The sequence below is a fragment of the Salvia miltiorrhiza genome, chromosome 8 (assembly GCF_028751815.1).
Source record: "Salvia miltiorrhiza cultivar Shanhuang (shh) chromosome 8, IMPLAD_Smil_shh, whole genome shotgun sequence".
In the NCBI taxonomy this organism is placed as follows: Eukaryota; Viridiplantae; Streptophyta; class Magnoliopsida; order Lamiales; family Lamiaceae; genus Salvia; species Salvia miltiorrhiza.
In genome coordinates this window covers 10008000-10030736 of record NC_080394.1, presented here as the reverse complement: position 1 = coordinate 10030736, position 22737 = coordinate 10008000, and the positions used below count along the sequence as shown (strand labels likewise).

The 22737-nt window shown below is 36.7% G+C and overlaps 2 protein-coding genes across 2 annotated transcripts; both read left to right on the top strand.

Moving 5' to 3' along the window:
* The first annotated feature begins 1964 nt into the window (after positions 1–1964).
* LOC131000820 (uncharacterized) lies at positions 1965–16810 on the top strand. The gene is made up of 2 exons (XM_057926911.1): positions 1965–2660; positions 11736–16810. Exons 1-2 carry the CDS (start codon positions 2003–2005, stop codon positions 16637–16639), a joined length of 5562 nt encoding a protein of 1853 aa, XP_057782894.1. The 5' UTR covers positions 1965–2002; the 3' UTR covers positions 16640–16810.
* Positions 16811–18564: 1754 nt separating this feature from the next.
* LOC131000904 (zinc finger protein 1-like) lies at positions 18565–19771 on the top strand. The gene has a single exon (XM_057927046.1). It carries the CDS (start codon positions 18909–18911, stop codon positions 19566–19568), a length of 660 nt encoding a protein of 219 aa, XP_057783029.1. The 5' UTR covers positions 18565–18908; the 3' UTR covers positions 19569–19771.
* The last annotated feature ends 2966 nt before the right edge of the window (positions 19772–22737 follow it).

Below are 22737 nucleotides of genomic sequence, written 5' to 3'. Positions count from 1 at the left end.
AAAAACACTCAACATTGACACTATTTTTGTTAGTAAAAAACACTTTAAAAATACTTTAATGTTGGTTTGGAAAATAATGAAACATTGACACTATTTTTATTAGTAAAAAACACTTTAAAAAGCTTTAATATAGAATAAATGATACTATTTTTCAAACTAAATGAAACCTTTAATATAGAACAAAAAAATAGCGCTAAAAACACACTAGTAGGTTTTAAACCACTGACCTACTCACTTATAATGATGCACCACACCAACTGTACTAGATGGTTGTTTGGCATAAAATCTATTATGCTTTTATTTATATTGAATACGTTAATTTTGATTATTATTTTTTTAATATTTAAGGTGGAGCCGGATCCGGATCGGACCCAAGATCCGCGGTCACCATATGTGCGCACAAAAATCGGGTCAAACGATTTGAGATTTTGGGCAGGGGTACAATTCGGGTGTACACAAGATTTCGTGTTATTTTTAATTAATGGAAAATTGCGATAGATTTTAATTACTAGAATCAAGCTGGCGTGCTTTTAACTTTTCAGTAAGGTACTGCGCCCCTCACAGTCTCAATCATCCAATTTGAACGTCCCGATAAAAGCAAAATAGTCTGGAATAACTACCAGTCTACCACTTAAATTCATGATCATTTGTTATAAAAAAGTGTGACCTTGACTTGTTAAGTGTTGACTGCGTAGTAGCGTAGTACATGTCATCGAATAAGAGCGTATCTTTTAGATTAAGAACTTTATTACGAGAAAATAATAGTAAATACTAGTAATAATAATAAAAGAAAACCTTTTTTCATATTAAAAAGTTGCGTTTACTTTGATGGATAAATTTATTTATGAAAAATGATGGATAACAAAAATTTATACTTTAAAATATCTCCTTTTTTTTATTCTAACATTTGACACAAAATAGATGCTTACCATTTTTTCACTTCAAAGATGGATAATAATATTATCCATTCATTTTTGAGTGGATAATATTATCCATCCTTAAAGTGAAAATAAAAAAGAAAAAATGACGAACATCTCTTTTGTGTGTCAAATATTGGAAAAGAAATAAGATAAGGTATAAATTTTTGTTATCATTCCTTTTACATGGATAAATTTATCCATCAAAGTAAACACAGTCTAAAAAAAAATTGTACTATTTCTCATTCTAAAGAGGGATAGGATAACATTATCTTTCTGTTTTTAGTGTGATTCTATTATTTTTCTTTGGAAGAGTTCACTTTAAAGGATTAATCTTGATAAATAAAACTAGTAAGATTAATTCCTTGTTTACTTTGATAGATTGAAATTTTGGGATATCTCAATAATCTTAATTATTTTTATCATTTAAGTTAATTTTCTTTATTATTATCCCATTAAAAATATGGGATTATAGAAATCATACTCTTAAGGAAAAAAAATACTCAGTCATGCATCTCATCAACCATGCAAAGTAAACATAAAATTAGCTCAAATGATAGAAATTATTAAAAATTTTGGATTATCCCAAAGTTTCAATCCATCAAAGTCAATACTCCTACTATTTTTATTTATCAATGCTAATATTCAAAAGTAAACGCCCTTTTAGATGTGAAAATAAGGGATGAGAAATTGTAAAATTCACTTTTGCAGAAAATGAGAAAAAGAAGGAATTTAAAGATTTTTTTTATTATGATCTATTATTTTTTAATGATAAATTTACCAACCAAATAAAACACAACGCAAGTGGTAAAATATCAAGGTTTCCAATTAAATCTCGCTTATGCTAAGTAGATAATTAAGTTCATGTTGTATGTTTGATATCTAAAGGTGGATTGATGTGTTTCCATATATAGTATTTCATGTCGTATGTTGAACTCGATTATACTCATTGACAATCTACATAATATAAATACAACTGTTTTCTTTTTATTTTTGTTTGGCGCGAACATATTTGTTCCATCCTTATCTATATATAGTGTACACATACTTCACTCCAGAACCCAGGCAGCATTATTAATTTTAAAATGCCTTCTTTGAGAAGCATCAAACTCTCCTACTCTTCTCCGCCGGCGCTACCTCCTTGTCCAGAGGTGCCAATCACCCCTCCTCCTCCTCCTTGTTCACCTTGCCAACACAAAAACCACTTTCCTCCTCCACCACCGGGAGCTTCTCCTCCGCCTCCGCCTCCGCCTCCGCCTCCACCTCCACCACCTAAACTTGCACCACCAAGGCCAAGTCCTCTTCCGTTTTATCCAGCGGCGATAGCTCCCACGCCATATTTTCCACCATCGCCTGCTCCTTTTGCGCCGCACCACCCACCACCAAAAACGCCGCCGAGAGCACCAAAACTTGCACCACCAAGGCCAAGTCCTCTTGCGTTTTATCCAGCGGCGATAGCTCCCACGCCATATTTTCCACCATCGCCTGCTCCTTCTGTGCCACCTCATGGCAACAACCACCACCCAGTAGAACTTAGTGTTTCTATAGGTGCCTTGTTCTTTCTCTCCTTCTTAGCACTTGCCCTCAATCACGTCTTCGGCAAGAAATTGTTTCTCCCCGCAACCGCTGGTGCTGGTGGTGGTGCTGCTGCTGCTGCTGCTGCTACCGCTGCTGCTGCTGCTGCTGCTGCTGCTGCTGCTGCACCAAACGTAATTAACACCGAACAACCGAGTGCCTCTCATGGTAATTAAGTTCATGTTCATTTTCATCAGTACCCTTGTTTTGTTAATTTTTCGTTTATAAATCATCTCTCAAGCTACCTAGCTATTACATTTTCTCTTCATAAATATATATATACATTTTAATATTCGCAGCAGGAAATCTCATGTTAATTAAACAGTGGAATCATTTTGTTTGATCGACTCTCCCGGAAAAGGCAAATACTTGTGTGAGACACCGATTTTATAGATAATAGTGGATATAATTCGAAAACTTACATGTTATTTATTGGTGTAGTGGCAACCGAGTTGAAGTCTTTATTTCCTGTCCCGGGTTTGATACCCACTTCATCCATTTTCACCAGCGGTTTTATACCATTTTTTTCAGCTTTTGTTTTTGTGTTCTTTTTATTTTTTTCAGCTTTTCCAGCACCTTTTTATGTTATTTTTTCAGCATTTTTTTTTCAGTGTTTTTATTAATATTCTTTTCTATGTTTTATTATATTTTGTCATAATCTAGTCTTTTCCAACGTTTTTTTAAAGCTTTTCCTTCAACATTTTTCACAAATAGTACTTCTGTGCAACTAGTTTCCAGAATAACACTACTTTATTCGAGAAATGACATTTGAATATTTTCGAATGACACTATTTCAACATACAAATGACATTTGAAGATCTTCAAGTGTCATTTGTATGTTGAAGTAGTGTCATTCAAAAACTAATTGCACGGTGCAACCGATTGCACGGGAGGGTGCCTCAACATTTTTTTGTGTTTTTTTCCAGCGTTTTTCAGCTCTTTTTTATGTTTTTTTTTTCTAGTGTTTTAGTGTTTTTTAATATTTTTTGTGTTTTATTATATTTTGTCATAATTTATTACTTTCACTCATATCAAATACTCCCTCCGCCCCAACTTAAATGATGCGTATTTCTTTTTGAGCCGTCCCAACTAAAATAGTGTATTTCTATTTTTGGTAATAATTTTACACTACAAACAATATTTCCTCACACACTTTTACACACTCTTACACTACAATCTTATTTTTCTTAAATCTCATGCTGAAAAGAAATGCATCATTTAAGTTTGGACGGATGGAGTACTACTTTCACCACAGAGATCAAATATTACTTTTGCTCATATGGATATTCGTTTTGATCATATTATTTAACAAAAATATGACTTTTTTTCATATCAAAGTATTACTTTTGCTTATATCAAATGGAGTACTCCCTCCGTCCCACGAAACATGACCCAGTTCCTTTTTGGGTTGTCCCACGAAGCTTGATCTGTTTCTAAAAATGACAAAAAATTTACTCTTTATTCACCTTTTCACTTTTTCACATACCACATTTAACACACAAAATATCAATTTCTTAATTTCCGTGCCGAAAAGAACTGGGTCATATTTCATGGGACGGAAGGAGTATTACTTAACGGAAATATAACTTCTTTTAATAATAAATACTAGTATTACTTTTGCTCATATCAAATGGAGTACTACTTTTGGCAATATCAAATAGTAGTACTTAATTAATAGAAATATAACCTTTTATAATAATAATAAAAAATTTACTTTTGCTTATATCAAATAGTACTATTTTTACTTTTTGGGATATCCACAAAAAACTTCCTACCAATTTTTGGATTAAATCCCACCACTCTCAATACTAATTAAAATAATTTTTCATCATTCTCAATACACTTAACAATTTTTTCTTCACTTTCAATACACTCAACAATTTATTTTCTTAAAACTCGTGTCATTCCCTCCTAAAAAATTCTTTTGTGGATGGAGGGAGTATTAATAATAAAAATTAGTTTATTATTTTTTATATAAGATGAAACAATTTTTAAAAAATAAAAAACGCATAGAAGTATGCATTTATATGCTTTCAATGTACTTGTTGTTGAATTAATAGAATGCGAACAACTATTTATTATAGTAAGTGATTGAGTTCTAATCTTAACTCCATTAAAATTCTACTTTGATATAAAAATGAAATGTGCGGAAATCGTACTAGAGAATATCTCATTCTAATCTTTCTCATATTGCAAAAGAAAATTATAGCCATGTAGATACAAAAAGAGTCAATATATGAAAGTAGCTATTTTTTTAGTAAACTTAAAATTTACTCATTCAAATAAAAATTTTAAAAATCACCCACTTTTTATGTTAAATAACTAAACTGTCCCTAAAATTAAAATTAAAAAATTACCCACACCCAATTTCTATCTCTCACTCCTCTCTCTCTCTCTCTCTACGATGTGGAAGACGAGAAAAACTTGGCTCTGATCAAATTATTATTGCAAGAATGATTAATTACCTTTTTCGATTTTTGTGTTTCTTGGCATTCTCGTGAACAACATACTACTTCCCTGGAGGTTGAGAGGAGTATTTATGTGTCGGAAATCTGTTATAGTCGAGAGGAGTATTTTTGGGGATAAAATCCTTTAGACCATCTCCAACCATTTACACTAAATCCAAATTCATTTTACAGTATATGTCACTTCCAACAGTAATTCTTCTCCAATCATTTTACATTTACACCAAACTCAAACACAAAAGAATATTCTTAAAATATTCTCTTTCCATTTAATTTTTATACTTCTTCAATCATACCTCTATATTTCTTTCAAATTATACATTTGCCCCAATTTTTTTAATTAATAATTTCATATTAAAATAAATATTATACGGAAATTAATTTATTTATAATGATAACAATAATAATAATATTATTATTATTAAATAAGCAAAAAATACTAAACTTTAAAATAAAATTCATTAATTATTATTATGTTGTTTTTATGTCATGTGCTATTTATATTATTAATATTATTTTAAATGTTCTTGTATTATACATTTTTATATGTCATGTAATTAAAAATTAATCTATTTTATTGTTGTAAATTAAAATTCTAAATAAATAATTAAACACCTAAATTAACAAAACAAAATAAATTTATTGAGCCCAAGTTCACAGAAAAAAAATTATTAAGCCCAAATAAATTGAGGAATAGAGTCCTAATTACATATTAGTCGTCTTCTGCTAATTATTCTTCTTCAACTTATTTTTTATTATCTTTTACAAAAATAACTCAACTATGTTTTTTTATTTTCATCATGTAAATCGATAATGAACTTGTCATTCGATCAGCAACTTTTTTTCGCCGATTGTGATCTCCATTTCTTTTCCTTTCCATGACCATGGTCGATATTTGTCAAGGAAATTTCGCCCTAGGATTAGGACGTCAGCTTCTTGTCTGGCTTTGCCTTCGATCTCGATCTCGAAGGCTCCAATTTCTAGAAATTCGATATATCGGTTGCTTTCTGGATTTCCTAAGTAATACAACGTATTGCAAGGAAATTGATTTTCCTTTCAGTTGTATCAAATCTTGTAAAAACACTTCGCCATCCTTCGGGGTACTTGAGTTTCACTTTTATGACTTGGACTGGTGCTTCCTGAATCGTTTTTCTCTCGTAAGAATGAGATAAGCTTCTTTCTAAAGGCTTTGATATTAGCCTTTCTCCTTGGAATGACAACCTTGGTGCTCCCAATCTGAGACTTTGATTTTGTTTCAGCACCTGCTTGTCTTTAACTTGAATGTCGATCTTCTTGATTTTTGGGATTTCAACGCGGTCCGGACTAATTGCCGTGGTCACCTCCTTGAATATTTCTGGGATTTCAATAAATTTTTTCCCCAGAAACAAATCCGTGTGGTGGGAATTTGATAGGGCATACGATACTTGATATGTAATCGAGTATGACCTATTCCATCCTGTCATCAGATCCTTCCTCTTGTAGTCCTGATAGAGTGTCAGGGCTCTGCTGAAGTCTGTATCTTAAAGATTATAAGCGATCGATGGGTATAATTCGGTTATAATCTGCTTGGCATAGAGATTTTCTGAGAAAGCTCCCAGTACTGCATCTCTTGGATTTGTGATCCGCTTGTCGCATATTGCAATATAAATTAGTATATCCATTCCAGTTGAAAGTGATGACTTGATTACCAACTGGATTGCTCCGATATGAATCCATTTCATCGCTGTTGCAACTTCTGTCTTCATTTTTGCGAGACCCTTCGCACATCTTCGATTGGAATTAATTGGATCTCCACTTGGTTTCCTGTCAACTCTATTGGAAGCGACATTTCTCGACTAGTTGTGCCGAAATAGACATGATTCTTCCTTTTGAATGGACTCAAGTTTTGAATAACTTGATCCAATCTTTCTCTTGAAAACCCCTGATATTATTGTATATTCAGGGTTTTGTTCTTGATCTTATCCACCATTTTTTGTTGCGAGATCGGGGAATGGCTGGTTTATCCTTCCTGATCTTCTTTTTGGAAGTGGATAACATCGTCCTCCTTAGTCCGACTCGTCTCCAGATGATCCATCAGACATTTTCGAATCTTCAGAGCTGAAAATTTCTTCTTGTTCATATATACTCTCATCAGAGGATATATCTGCGAACTGATATACTGGTATCAGTTCCTGGTTGTAGATGGCATCTTCGATATCCGGTGTGGATTCGAATCTCCTCATCCCTCTTTTCTCGTTGTCAGGGCAATTGGTAGAAATGTGCCATTTGCATCGCAAATCCAGCAGTTGCAGTCCTTGAAACTTTCATTTGTTTTGGCTTGAGCATGCCTGAAAGTTTTCTTTGTCGGGGTTCGCCTTTGGGATGAAAATTGGTTCTTTACTGGTCCGCTCATTTGTCCTGACTTGTAGGAGCGTGCCTTGTGTTTGGACCACATAGTTCTGGGGCTCCAAGAACTTCGCCTTGTTCTTGGTTCTCTTTCATAAGGTTGGTACCTATTTTTCTTCTATTTCCTTTGATGGTACAACAACTCAGCACCAATCTCTATTGGAAGGTCTAGGTTATTGCACATCAATGGAGATCCTTTGTTGAGCCTTTTCAATTTCTTGAGGTTTCTCTGGCCCGCTACCTTCTGGCACCATTTGGACAGTTTCTTGTGAACATATGACATCCTCCTTGATGCACTATCAAGTGGACATTCCCCTGGTGACTCGTACTCGTTGATGAGCATTTCCCTCAATGAACTTGGAAACTTTGTGAAAAAGAGGTCCCTGGCTGTCTGATCATCAACTAACCCCATATGGATATATAGGGCATACAGGCGCAAAAAATTATCAAGAGCTTTTGGCTCCAACACTACCAATCTTTGATTGTAAAGTGCTTGTCGATATTTTTAACGCTTTTCTTCTCCTGATTATTCGAAAAAACCTATTCCAAGAAAATGAATTTTAATCCGGTTGGTGGCATCTTCAAGGATTTCCAAAGCTGATTCTTTGGTGAACAACTCATTTTTATCCTTTGTTGATGTTTTATCCCAGAATTGTTTTGTCATCCCCGCAAAATTTGCCTCGAAGATTTTGATAAATTTGTCTTTATCATACTCTATCGTGGCAATGACGACTTTCATGGCTGAAGCCCAGTCATCGATAAAGAATTTCCCAATCTCTAAAGCTGGCTTCGTCAAGGTTGAGAATCAATTTGTATAGGTGGATTGGCTCAAGTGTAGCCTTTCCTACAGGAGTATCCTGCATCTTGGGTTGGCGTCTTTTGGTTCGCTGATAGGAACTTGATCCTTCACGACCATCATTTCTTCTGGCCTCACCTCTCCTGAATGATTCTTCTTGTGGGTGCTCTGCTTTGGGCATCTCACCTTCTTGATTCATCTTTAGATCAACCATATTTAGGTTAGCAAATGATTCTGCTAACTCTTGTAGATCCTCTAATCCGATTCGATCAGGGTTATTCATGGTTTTTCCCTTTTACTATTCGAATTATGTCATCTGATTGCAGTTTCTTGGGCGATGCATTAAGTGGTAGCGGATACGTTGGGTCTTTGGACCATGTATTCTGAATTTTTTCAGAACATGGTTTCCGCCTTTCGATATCCTCCACCTTTTTCTTTATATCATGCTAGAGTTTTAAGATTTCCTCTTGTTTGAGTGATATTTGGCTCATCTCCATCGGTAGATTATATAGCTTGTTGCCCTAATATTCCACCGGTCTTTGGATCTCCCGCAAATTGGATTTGTCGGAAGAGTTTGGCTCGATTTTTTGATAAGCTGGATAAGTTGTTTCAGCCTTGTCCTTCTACTCCATTAGTCGTGTGACTAATGGGCGCCATTTCTCGCTCATTCAATCGCCGCTCTGGTCTCGGCAATTTCTATAAGGCGTTCATGGTAGACCTGAATACTCGTGATGATATCACGAATAATCTCTCCATCTTCTCCTCGACGAATATTTGTCACGGGGACTCGATTGTTCCAGTTGAGATCGTCTAGTAGACGAGTAGTTTCTCTCTCCAATTGTTGGAGATAATTCCTATATACAATACATCTCGAACATTCGTCCGGATCCATAATTTTTTATGGAGTCTCCTCCCAATTTTAGGTTAATAACAAAATAAATTAAATATAATACAATTCCTCTATAAAAATCCGCTCTGATACCATTTTGTGGCGAGCGTGGGTGTAATATGAGATAAAGAACCCATTTATAAGGCCTTTAGCAATTTAAAGATCAAGTGGGGTATTTGCGTAATAAATTTTTAAATAGGGTCATTTCTTGAATATTCAAAACTTGGATGGTGTCAAATTTTAACAAACCTTAAAGTTCATGTATTTATAGCTAGATTTTAAAGTTTATGTTAAAAACCAAAGAGTGAGTAAAGTTCATGTATTTATACACCAATTACCCAAATTTAAATTCACGACTACTAGCTTGAATTCACAACCAAAATAAATTCTGATTGTGAATTCGACTGGTTGTGAAATGCGCGAATTTTTTAAAGGGCAGTGTTTAAATTTTTATATGCAAGAATAAAATGGTAAGCGTGGGTATTTTTTTAAGTTTTTATGTTAGTGGGTAATTTTTAAGTTTACTAAAAGAAATAGACTATTTTCAAAATCCACTCATATAAAAATATGAAAATAGTAGCTAGTTTGGACTAAAATTCCCTTATATACTTACACGAATTTTGTGTGTGTAAAACGTGTAAGGATGCAAGGGCGTAATAATCCAAAATAGCTATTATTTTCATATTTTATCTATATTGTATGTGTTTGGTTAGATTATGGCATTGCCTCTATTTACTCTCATATTAAAAATAATTATTGTTTCCATATTTTTATCTACATAATTAAATTTTTTTATTAACATATATTTTTTGCTAGTATTGCATATTGTCAATTTGCCACAAACAAATTTATGAGACTTCTCAGACAGGTGGTGGTGGTGGTGTTATAAAATCGTCAAAGGAGGCTTCAAAGCCAACCAAGCATTTTTTTTTTTTTTTTTATAAAATCATTAAATTATTAGATGTATGAATTATCATGCAAAAGCGCATATCATCAAATCGAATCATAGAAAAATGGTCTTCTTAAAATCTCAAGCTCGAACTTAACAAATTCAGCCCCTACCAAAAAATTATACCTCCGCCCATAATGTCATTAAAATTCATATAACTATTAGATATAATTTTAAATTGTTGTTGTGATGCAAAAAAATCTTAGTATCTTGTATCAAAATAAATACTATATGTTAAATTATAACATATTTTTTAAAATTCAAATAAGTGAGAATATTATAAGTAAATTAAAATTTATAAAAAGGGTTAATTACGCGAAAAATTATGAACTTTGGTTGGATTTCCAAACTTTCCATGAACTTTTTTTTTTATCAAAAAGTTCCTGAATTTAATCGTCTGAACAATTTTTCCATAGTTTTCAAAAATTTCCAAATTAAGTGCTGAGATGGCATTTTTAAGTGACCTGAAAAGTGACACGGCGTCACTGGCGGTGAATCAAAACGACGTCGTTTAGTTGGGGGTAAAACGACGTTGTTTTGAGCCCAAACTGCTCTCTCTTAGTTGAGCCCAACTGCATCGCCGGACAGGAAGTCGAGCAGCAGCAGCGCCGGAAGTCGAACTCGCCAGAAAAACTCAGCTCTCCTTATCGCAAACCCTAACCTTATCGCATCAATTGATGTCTCTTGGATTTTGGGTAGAGGAAGGCGACTGAGGGGGCGGCGAATTTGATGTGGTGATGGGAAACGTCGCGGAGGGGGCGGCGGATCTAGTGTGGTGGTGGGGGAAGGAAGCGGATGGGGCTGCGGAGAAGACGTCGGAGAGCGCGACGGAGAGGCGCTGGAAGAGGATCGCGCGGGAGAAAGCGTAATCGAGGCCGCGGTGGAGGTTGGTCATGGTGGGATCCACCATGGAGGCAAAGATGGAGAGCAATTTCTCGAAGTAGGCGAAGAAAGGAGGGTAATCGAAGGTCCACTGGCTGGTGGTGTCGGAGTACCAGCAGGAGAGGGGAAGGGATTGAAGGTGGCGGCGAATGGTTGGGAGGTGGTGGGGGAAGACAGAGCGGTGGATCTAAGGGGGTAAGCGGCGGCAGGGGCGTCGAATCTGGTGCGGCGGCGGGTGGAAGAAGGTGAAATTAGGGTTTGGGGGGTGGGGGGAAAGGGGGGAGACGATGGGGTTTTTTTTTTTGTTCTTTTTTTTCATGTGTCAATTTTCAGTCATAGTAGGCGTCATGTCAGCTCGTAATTGCCATGTCAGCTCGAAGGTTCACCGGAGCAAAAAAGCGTGGAAAAATTGTTCAATCCCTTAAATTTAGGGAATTTTTTATTAAAAAAAATAAAAATTAAAAATTAAAAAAACTTTCATGGCAAGTTTGAAAATTGGCCCAAAATTCATGATTTTTGACGTAATTAACCCTTATAAAAATATACAAATTTATAATAAAGGTTAATTTGAGTTTTCAAATTAACTGGCTAGTAGTGGCTACTAGCAAGCTGAATGTTGGGATAAATAATTGAACTTGATCTGTTTATGTTAATAAGATGATGAATTAATGAGCTCGAATAAATTGTTACCAAATCACTTCCAATATTTCATATATTGTGTTTGATGCATTTGCAACATTAATTATATATAATATACCTAATAAATGAATCATCACCTTTATTTATATGGTTTTGTTGATGAATTGAAAAATTGAGTCAGAATCAGATTAATAGATTAAATTATTGATTCACTGATTGTGTAAACTTGGATTTACAGATGATAGTAATGATGATGCAGTGAGTACGAGCATGGATCCAGCACCTCATGCTCCTCAAACACAGGGGCCGACCGAGCAGAGGAAATTAGGGCAACAAGATGAGGAAATGAATGTAGAAGAAGATGAACAGTCGGAGAAGAAGAAGAAAAAAGTAAAGGCTGATATGGTGATACAGAAGCTTAAAGAGACGACGAAGCTTCTGCAGAATTTGTTGGATGCATCTCACAATCCACGCCGATTACCTCCACCTCAAACTGAGGATAGAGGAGAGACGAGCTCTGGCCCCCCCTATGCCGGTGTCGAGGAAAGGGGGGAGGAGGAGAATGACGAGGCCGCTGATGAAGAAAATAGTAACAAAGTCTCAAGCCCATCCCTTGGTGTGGGAAAGAGGCAAAAAGTGATGGGAGTGAGACCAACTGCCGAAGCAGAAGGTGATGGGGAAATGAGTGCGGATGAAATTGAAGAGGACTTGGGTGAGGATAATCGAGACGAGGCTAAATCAGAGCTCGACGGTAAAGCCCTCAAAATGATCCCAAGGCGTCCGGCGAAGAAACCCAAGGATGGTAAAGCAGCTGTGCATAGCCACAGCAGGAAAACTACGAGACCAATCAAAGATGTCAAGAAAGTTGCTAAGTTGGCGGATCGCCAATTTCATCGACACTCCGCTCAACAGGATGCTCATCCTGTCATTAAGGAAGGTGATGGGGCAGTAGCTGATGATGGTATTGGCGAGGGCAGTTGGCCGATTGGAGATTTAGAAGAATTAGACCCTATGGGCTGGTTCAACAAGTGGAGTAATGTGGTAGAGAAGCTTGTGGAGAAGAACACTCTATTGGTGTATGAATTGCAGGAAAAGATCAATGCCCGCAGACATGGGTCAACTACAACTCAAGATGAGCAGGCTAAAGGAGATGAGATGAGTGGTGATGAAGAAGCCGACCTCATCCCTCAAACAATGAATGATGAAGATCAAGCCAAGGAAGACAACCAGAATGTGCCGGAGCAGGAACCGGTGAATGATGCCACCGAAGAGTATAAGAATAATTTAGGCCAAGAAATGAAAGAGAAAAATCCAATAAAGCCTAAAAGTTCAACTCAGGCTAAGGGGAAGAAGAAGGCAGTTGATTATAAGGATATGCTTGGATTCGCAAATCTGCAGGGGGGTGAAGAAGATGATGAATCAAGGAATGAGGATGTAGAAACGATGAATGATGACGATCAAGCCAAGGAAGACAACCAGAATGTGCCGGAGCAGGAACCGGTGAATGATGCCACCGAAGAGTATAAGAATAATTTAGGCCAAGAAATGAAAGAGAAAAATCCAATAAAGCCTAAAAGTTCAACTCAGGCTAAGGGGAAGAAGAAGGCAGTTGATTATAAGGATATGCTTGGATTCGCAAATCTGCAGGGGGGTGAAGAAGATGATGAATCAAGGAATGAGGATGTAGAAACGATGAATGATGACGATCAAGCCAAGGAAGACAACCAGAATGTGCCGGAGCAGGAACCGGTGAATGATGCCACCGAAGAGTATAAGAATAATTTAGGCCAAGAAATGAAAGAGAAAAATCCAATAAAGCCTAAAAGTTCAACTCAGGCTAAGGGGAAGAAGAAGGCAGTTGATTATAAGGATATGCTTGGATTCGCAAATCTGCAGGGGGGTGAAGAAGATGATGAATCAAGGAATGAGGATGTAGAAACGATGAATGATGAAGATAAAGTTGAGGAAGATAAACAAGAGATGAGATTCGCAGAGGAGATGGTGCCTTACGAGGCGTTTGGGAAGGGGAGCGATGTGGTGAAGAATATAAAGGCGGCCGGTGGAGGAGCAAAAGTAATGAGTGGTGCATTGAAGGGGAATAAAGGGCGTAAGAATACTATTCAAGTTGAGCAGGCTAAGGGAAAAACAAGTGATACATTGAACAAGGCAGTTGATGATAAGGATATGTCTCCATTTGAGGTTGATGAATCAAGAAATGAGGAAGACTACACCACAGAGATCGAGCAGGAAATGTGGTCCGCAGAGGAGATGAATTATGAGTCCCAGAATATCGAGCGTGGGAAGGAGCAACAAATGGTGGGTGTTGATGATAGCATGAAGATGTTGGTGGAGGACAAGAGTCCATTGTTGCATGATCAACTTCAAGAGATGAACTCGGCAACTCAAGATGAGCAGGCTAAAGGAGATGAGATAAGTGGTGTTGATGAAGCAGGCGGCCTCATCCCTGAAACAATGAATGATGAAGATCAAGCCAAGGAAGACAACCAGAATGTGCCGGAGCAGGAACCAGTGAATGATGCCACCGAAGAGTATAAGAATATCTCAGGCCAAGAAATGAAAGAGAAAATTCCAATAAAGCATGAGCAGTTGGTGAAGGAGAATGTAAGGCGTAAAAGTTCAACTCAGGCTAAGGGGAAGATGAAGGGGCAGGTGAACAAGGCAGTTGATTATAAGGATATTCTTGGATTCGCAAATCTGCAGGGGGGTGAAGAAGATGATGAATCAAGGAATGAGGATGTAGAAACGATGAATGATGACGAGGGTGAGGAAGAAGGATATCCAGCAAAAACCGAGCAAGGATTACAAATGGTGGTTGGTGATGATAACATGGTGGAGGAGAAGAACTCATTGTCGTTACTCAAGGGTCTTGATGACTGCAATAGACCAATGCCCAAGAATATAAAGCGCGATCAACTTCAACAGGTGAAAGCACAGAGGTCGACCCTCAATATGGCAGTTGATGATGAGGATATGCCGCAGGATGATCTGGATGAATGTAGTGGTGAGGCTGAAACGATGATTGATGAAGATGAAGTTGAGGAAGATAAACAAGAGATGAGATCCGCAGAGGAGATGGTGCCTGTAGAGAATTACGAGGCGTTTGGGAAGGGGAGCGATGTGGTGAAGAATATAAAGGTGGCCGGTCGAGGAGCAAAAGTAATGAGTGGTGCATTGAAGGGGAATAAAGGGCGTAAGAGTACTATTAAAGTTGAGCAGGCTAAGGGAAAAACGAGTGATACATTGAGCAAAGCAGTTGATTATAAGGATATGTCTCGATTTGAGGTGGATGAATCAAGGAATGAGGAAGAATACACCACAGAGATCGAGCAGGAAATGTGGTCTGCAGAGGAGATGAATTATGAGTCCCAGAATATCAAGCGTGGGAAGGAGCAACAAATGGTGGGTGGTGATGATAGCATGATGATGTTGGTGGAGGACAAGAGTCCATTGTTGCATGATCAACTTCAAGAGATGAGCTCGGCCCTCAATGTTGCTGCAGGTGAGTTTGGGGATGAGAGGTTGTTGTCGCAAGAGTATAAGAATATCTCAGGCCAACAAATGAAAGAGAAGATTCCAATAAAGCATGAGCAGTTGATGAAGGGAAATGTAAGGCGTAAGAGTACAACTCAAGCTGAACAGGCTAAGGGAAAGATGAAGGGACAGGTGAACAAGGCAGTTGATTATAAGGATATACCCATATTCGCATATCTGCAGATGGGTGAAGAAGGCGATGAATCAAGGAATGAGGAGGTAGAGACGATGAATGATAAAGAGGGTGATGAGGAAGAATACCTGGCAAAAACCGAGCAAGGAATACAAATGGTGGTCGGTGATGATAGCATGATGGAGGAGAAAAGTCCATTGTCGTTACTCAAGAGGCGTGATGAGCGCAATAGACCGGTGCCTAAGAATATAAAGCTTGATCAACTTCAACATGTGAAAGTAGAGAGGGCGGCCCTCAATATTGTTGCTAAGAATACGGCAGTTGATTATGAGGATATACTGCATGATAAATGTAGTGGTGAGGTTGAAACGATGAATGATGAAGATGAAGCCGAGGAAGACAAACAGGAAATGAGGTCCGCAGAGGAGGTGATGCTTGTAGAGAATTATGAGGCGTTAGGGAATAGGAGCAACGTGGCGAAGAATATAAAGGGTGCCGGTGAAGGAGCGAAAGCATTAATGGGTGGTGCATTGAAAGGGAATAAAGGGCGTAAAAGTACAAGTCACGTTGAGCAGGATAAGGCAAAGATGAGTGATGCATTGAACAAGGTAGTTGATGATAAGGAGATGTCCCAATTTGAGGTAGATGAATCAAGGAATGAGGAAGAATACCCCATAGAGACCGAGCAGGAAATGAATTCTGAGTCCCAGAATATTAGTCCATTGTCGTGTGATCAACTTCAAGAGATGAGCTCGACCCTCAATGTTGCTGCAGGTGTGTTTGGGGATGAGAGGTTGTTGTCGCAAGAGTATAAGAATATGGATGATTTGGGGAGTGTGGAGAAAAAGATTAATCCAAAAAAGGGAAATAATCTGAAAACTCACGCAGCTCAAGGAAAGAGCTCCGCCCTCAGTCTCAGTAGTGCGTTGGTGAAGATGGGAATTGATGAGAAGGAGAATGCGACAGAGGAAATGCCTTACGAGTCGCTACTCGAGGCTGGAAAGCATGCTCCAATATTTGAGGAGCAGGAAATGAAAGAATCCGAGGCAAATGAGGATGAGAATAAGCAAGTAATATTGAGGTCGATTATTCCAAAAAAGGGAAATGATGGGAAGAAGATAGCAGCAATGGCCAGGAAGCCTAAAGTAAATGATCGTCGTGGTGCGTTGGTTGACATGGCAGCGTATGATAATAGAGTTGGCCGCACCATCACTTCCAAGAGAGGCGCAACTGAGTTTGAGGAGCAAACTGGTGAGGAATTACAATCAGATCCTGCTCCACTGGATATTCAGGCAGCCGAAGTTGATGTTGATGTTGATGCTGATGAGGATGATCAGGAAGCAGAAGTTGATGTTGATGTTGATGCTGATGAGGATGATCAGGAAGCAGAAGTTGATGATGATGGTGATGAGCAGAGTGCTACTGCTACTGAAGAGGTTTCCCACTCCGATGTTTGAGTTTGATTGTCCCGTGTTTTATGCCTTTTCTTTTACTTATCTCTCACTGTTTTTCTACTTCTTCAACTCCATCTTACCCTCAATATTCTATGTTTGTTAAATATGTATAATAAATTAGATTGCACTTTAGTTCATGTCTTTTATATGTGCGATAATTTTTTTCTTTTCCAAGTAGCTAGGTGTGCCGTATTTATTTAATAAACACAGTATCTGTCAACAAAATAAAAAGTGGTACCCCTTCTGTAACATATTGATATGCGATATGATTCACTAACATTAGATAGATAAAATATGCAACAAATTAGGTAATTGAAAAATCTAAATCCACATCACATCGAATATTGGTTATGTTGAAAACGCATCGCATATTCACATACGCGTTGGGGCTTATCAAAGATTTTGAATCTTCATTCTTATCCATATCTAAGAAATAAATACTTCCTCCGTCCCGTGAAACTTGAGTTATTTCTTTTCGGATTATCCCGCGAAACTTAAGTATAAGCAAAAAATTTACTTTTATTTATCTTTTCATTTTTTTTTACTCCCATCATCCCACTTGATTTGCCCTGCTTTCCTATTTGTGTTGTCCCGTTCGACATGACCTATTTTCTTTTTGGATAACCAATTTTCACTACAACAAATATGGACTCACACGCACCTTTACACTATAATCTTGCTCTCTTATATGACAGTCCCGAAAAGAACTAGGCCAAGTGAGACGGAACGTATATTATCAAATTAAAGCTTTTGTCGTGATCTTTAGTTTGACATGCATATCAAATATTTTACCTTTAGACATAACGGAGATAGGTGGATCATATGATGTTATTCTTAATGTGCTTTTGTGAGTTAGTATATTTCTTCTTGATACTTACGGATGATAGTGAGTATATTATTCTACTATCATAGATTGATCTATCGAGAGTATATGATGAGTTTTGTGAACTTTCATCAAAACTTAATTAAACTAGTAATTTGGAATTAATAGGTTAATTGTGTAGATTTAATTAATTAATAAAATTGCATTCTATAGGATCAACATTTTTATTCGTGAATTTTTGTAATCTGATTTTATTTATTTTCATTGCTTTAATTAGTCTAGTTATAGTTTATCATCATTCCTTTGTTTTTTTTGCCTGATGTTGAGTGAGTGCTTGGTGTTGAATCACTCATTGTGTTTTCGCCATATCAATCTCTATGAATATGATACTCGATTTAAAGGATTTGATATTAACTTTATTGGAAAAACAAATTTGTAACTATTATGGAGAGATGATATTTCTAAATTCAAATTTAAAATTATAAATTATTCCCTCTTTATGATTATTGTCATGTAAAAGTATTAAGCACTAAATAAAATTGCTAATTTATTATTTTCTCCTCATTTATATTTACTAAAATATTCCTTTACGCTCTATCATAGCGTGGCCGCATAATATTATTGTTTTGTAAAATACTAAGTGAGGTAGAAAGTGAAGCTTAAGATATATTTCTATAGTATGACGATATTTCTTCAGAAAAAAGTATGACGATCTAGAAATCACAAAATCACTCTAGATTGTACTTATTTATAAGCCTATTCATATATATAAATAAACATATTCAGATGAGATATTTATATTGTTAATAAACAAAAATATCTGGTTTTTTTAAGAGACCGACCCCTGCTATTAGCTTATACATTAATATACTCCCTCCGTCCCACGAAGCATGACACAGTTTTCTTTTTTGTCTGTCCCACGAAGCATGACACGTTTCTAAAAATGGCAAAAAATTTACCCTTTATTCACATTTTCACTTTTTCACCTACCACACTTAACACATAAAATACCAATTTCTTAATTTCCGTGCCGAAAAGAAGTGTGTCATGCTTCGTGGGACGGAGGGAATATTAGGTGTTTATAGGAATTGAGTTTACTATGTTCTTTTAAATTCATACGGTATAACTTTATTCCATAGAGTGTGAGTGAGTGTATATACATGCACACAAAACATACTCCAAAATATGAAATCAAAAATGTCCACGCAAATATTAAGTCGTGTTTGGCTATGCGTGTACGCAGTTTGATCATACGGAGTCCATAGATACGTGCAGAGTACACATCTACACTTCTAGTGATTTCCGCCCACCGCCATTGCCACGTCACCACCCCGACCCTTACCTTATATAAACGTGATTCGATTCCCCCCCAAACTCAAACTTCACACGCACGCTCATCACATCGCACCACAAATTCACTTTTCTACTTTCACTGTTTCAAATTCCACCATGTCTCTCGAAGCTCTCAATCCCGCCGCGCCGCCCCACCGCCGCTTCGACGATTACGGCTGTAGGCGAGCCAAGCGCTCTAAGCGCGTCTCAGATGACGAGTACTTGGCCGGCTGTCTCGTTGCGCTACGAAGCGGCGGCGAACCCTCTTCCTCCAAATCCTCTCCTTCGTCGACGGATCGGATTTACAAGTGTAGCGTGTGCGGCAAGGGCTTCCAGTCGCACCAAGCTCTCGGCGGCCACAAAGCCAGCCACCGCAGCAAGCCACCGACAGTCGCAGTCGCCGCGGAGGAGGAGAGGAAGCCGTCGTCGAATTCGACATCCACCGCCACGACCGACGCCTCAAATGATCAGCCGGCTCCTGGTCCCCACAGGCTTCACGAATGCTCCACCTGCGGCAGGAGCTTTCCCAGCGGCCAAGCATTGGGCGGCCACATGCGGAAGCACTACGGCGGCGTCATCGGCGGTTCTAAAAGTGCCGTGAATTCTTCTGACGGTGGCAACGGTGACGGATTCAGTGTTGTCACGTCCTTCTCCGGCAGTGGCGCTGTCAGCTGCTCCTACGGTGACGGCGACGGCGATGACGTCACTGCGGTTCCGCGCAATTTGGACTTGAATTTGCCATCCCAAGAAGAACTTGATTTAGCGCTCAAGTTGTAGAGTTTCCTTTTTTATTTTCCCCTTTTCCCCCCTTTTTTTTGTGAGGAAATGGTTGGGAATTTTAGGCTCTTCACAATTTTAGTCACTTTTCAGCAGTATGGAGATTCACATTTTCTTGATAAGTAAATATTTCCATGTTCATGTTTTATTTTCTAGATTCTGTTGCTTTTTTTCACTATGTACCTATTAGAAAATTGCTCCTATTTTAATTAATTCCATTGCACCATTAATTATACTTATTTCGAAAATTCATAATGATGTATTTTTTTTTGAGGAAGCATAAAATGATGTAGTATTAATTTGCTGTTGTACCCGTAAAAATATTTCAGATAGAATCTTCATTAAATAATGCGTGTACTAATAACTAACTATATCGCACTGTAATACATAATTGTATGTATCAAGTAATTTGACTAACTGGTCGATTTTACTTGTGGAAATTTCTTATTACATGTTACATAAAGAATCTTTATCAGTCTTGTTAGTTCTCATAGTTATAATTGGTATATTTATCAAAGTTGACACATGACAGTCACTGTTTTATATATATGTCCGATTAATATTTACAAATAATTTACAAATAATTTGATTTGTAGCCTACTAAACACCAACAACTATAGATGGATCCTTTTGCATCAAATGATTTTATAGTTCAAGTCACGATTAATTAAATTAACATATACTTTAGGGTGGAACATTTTCCTCCACTCACAATTTATTAGGATTGTAAATAAACAGAGCTAGTCGCAAACTATTCGAAATTTGAATTTAAAAAAATTATTCAGAGCTCGATTCTATTGTAAATGAGCTGAACTCGAGAGCTTAATTTCAAACTCGATAATTTTATCGAACTGGGCTTGAGTCTGACAACACTCAGAGTTAGTGCATGAGTCTTAAACGAGCCAAACTTTAGCTCGATCAAGTAACATAAAAAGCATAATTTGAACAATTATCAAATTTATTTTTTTATAAGCTTTTACGAGTTCAAACTCAAACATCATGTATATGAATATCTAACGAGCCGAACTTGAGCTCAAGCTCGATTTAGACACTATCGAGTATCACATAAGTCGTGCGAATGGAGCTCAAGCTCAATAAATTAATGAGTGACAAGTCGAGCTTGATCAACAAGACAAAAGCTCGAATCGAACTCGAACACTCGAATATTTAAACAAGTTTAATTTGATCCTACTAATTTTCAGACCGGCTTGGTTGGTTTACAGCCTTATTCCTATTCAAAATGAAGTTTGTTAGATTCTGTTAAAATTCAATTGTACTCGAATTGAGGTTTGTTAGAATCTGTTTTTTTTTTTCAGGAGAGGGTTTGTTAGAATCTGTTAAGAATTCAATTGCTACAATTAAAATCAAATTTTAATCCATAAGAAAAAAATGCAATGTTGGTTATATTATTGTTGTGCTTTGTTTGACTTCAGAGTCTGAGGGGTTAATCCTTATCGAAGCGCCAAAATTTGGCGTGCTTTGAGTTAAATTCGTTGAATGAATTGATATTTCAGGTTACTACTCTAAATTAAATCTCTAATAAATATCAATAGCATTGATTATATGGCGCTGCTATATTGGTTGCGCCTGCAAAAAGTCTCCAAATAATAAATTCTTAAAAAAAATCGACCACATAGTTGTTTATATAGTATTATTATCATAAAAAGAATTTGTTAACATATCCGTTTATTTAAGGGGAAAATATACATGTGTATTTATTTTAGATCAAATTACTTTCATATATTCTACCTTTAATTTATACACGGATGAAGATGGAGATACAATTGAACTCATGTTTTATGCACCATTTTGAATTAGTATATTTTGAAGTTTAAGGTTATTAAATAAAATATTACTAGAAAAGAAAACATTAAGCTCCATACCGAAAAGAATATGATATACTTACGTAGTTACGTGTGTTCATTCTTTGGAAAGCTGTGCCTTATCTAGAAAGACACCTAAGTTTCATGAACGGAAACGCGGAGCCACGTGTGTAATGATTGGTCATAAGTTAACGATCCTTCCATTCATTTTCTAGAACTTTACGGAACTCTAATCCTAAAACAAAACCCAAAAAGATGTTTATATTATCCCACTGCACTTAAATTACCAGGAATGCCCCTCTTTGTTATTATGGATATATTTGACTCCTTTTTGAGACATATGATACGCTTCATTATTCAATTCAAACTCCAAATCCAAATCATGAGACGGGAGGATAAATTATTTTTTAATCGCATAATATTTGACTTTTTCACGTGAAATATGAAGCAACCAATATAATGGTTTTGTTATTTTTTTATGTCTCCAAATCTTTGAAAACTCAACCCACGTGTGATTATATTTGTTTAAAAAGGATGGGATCAGAGTTAAATATTATATATCCATAAAAAAAATATTACTAATAAACTTATTATCAAATTCATATTAAGGCTGGCACTACACTCATATTATAGGGAGGGGGGTAATTATTATTGAGGATTAGTCTAAATACTTTAAACATATAAAAATAATATTTATTATTTATATAGAGAGACTAAATTTTAAAATATCACAATATTTTCTTGAAAATTTTATATTTTGAGCTAGCCTGCTTGATTCAATATTTTATTAAAAAAACTAAGATACAAAATTAGAATAAGAAAGACAAAAATATTCATTCATATACATTATAAAAAAAGTATGAATTAAGACATAAGAGTATCCTTTTGGTCACATCTAGCAAAAATAAATTTAAGGATATGCGTTCTTTAAGAAGATAATATTGAATATTTGAAGTGAACAATATTTCCAAATTAAAAAAAATACTAGATAAGATAAAACGGAACGGGGCGATTTGGTAAATTCCAAGTGCGCAAAAGAATAGCAGCCAGTCACACAAGAGAGAGAGTGAAAAGCCGAAGCATTGAAGAAAAGCACGGCGTTGTTGGGGACACGGCACACAATGACACGTGTAAGTAGGAAAAATTTAACCGGACACGTGTAGGTTGCATCTGCATTCGGCTGTTTCTTGAGTGGCTGGGACACGTCAATGTGGAGTGGAGTGTAACCGGTAGCGGCAACTGACTGGGCAACCAACCCTCCATGTAGCAGGTAGTGTGTAAGCGCTACAAAAAGGTTTGGTCTCTTACCAATTTTTAATTTAGCCACCTAATTACTAGCAACTGCC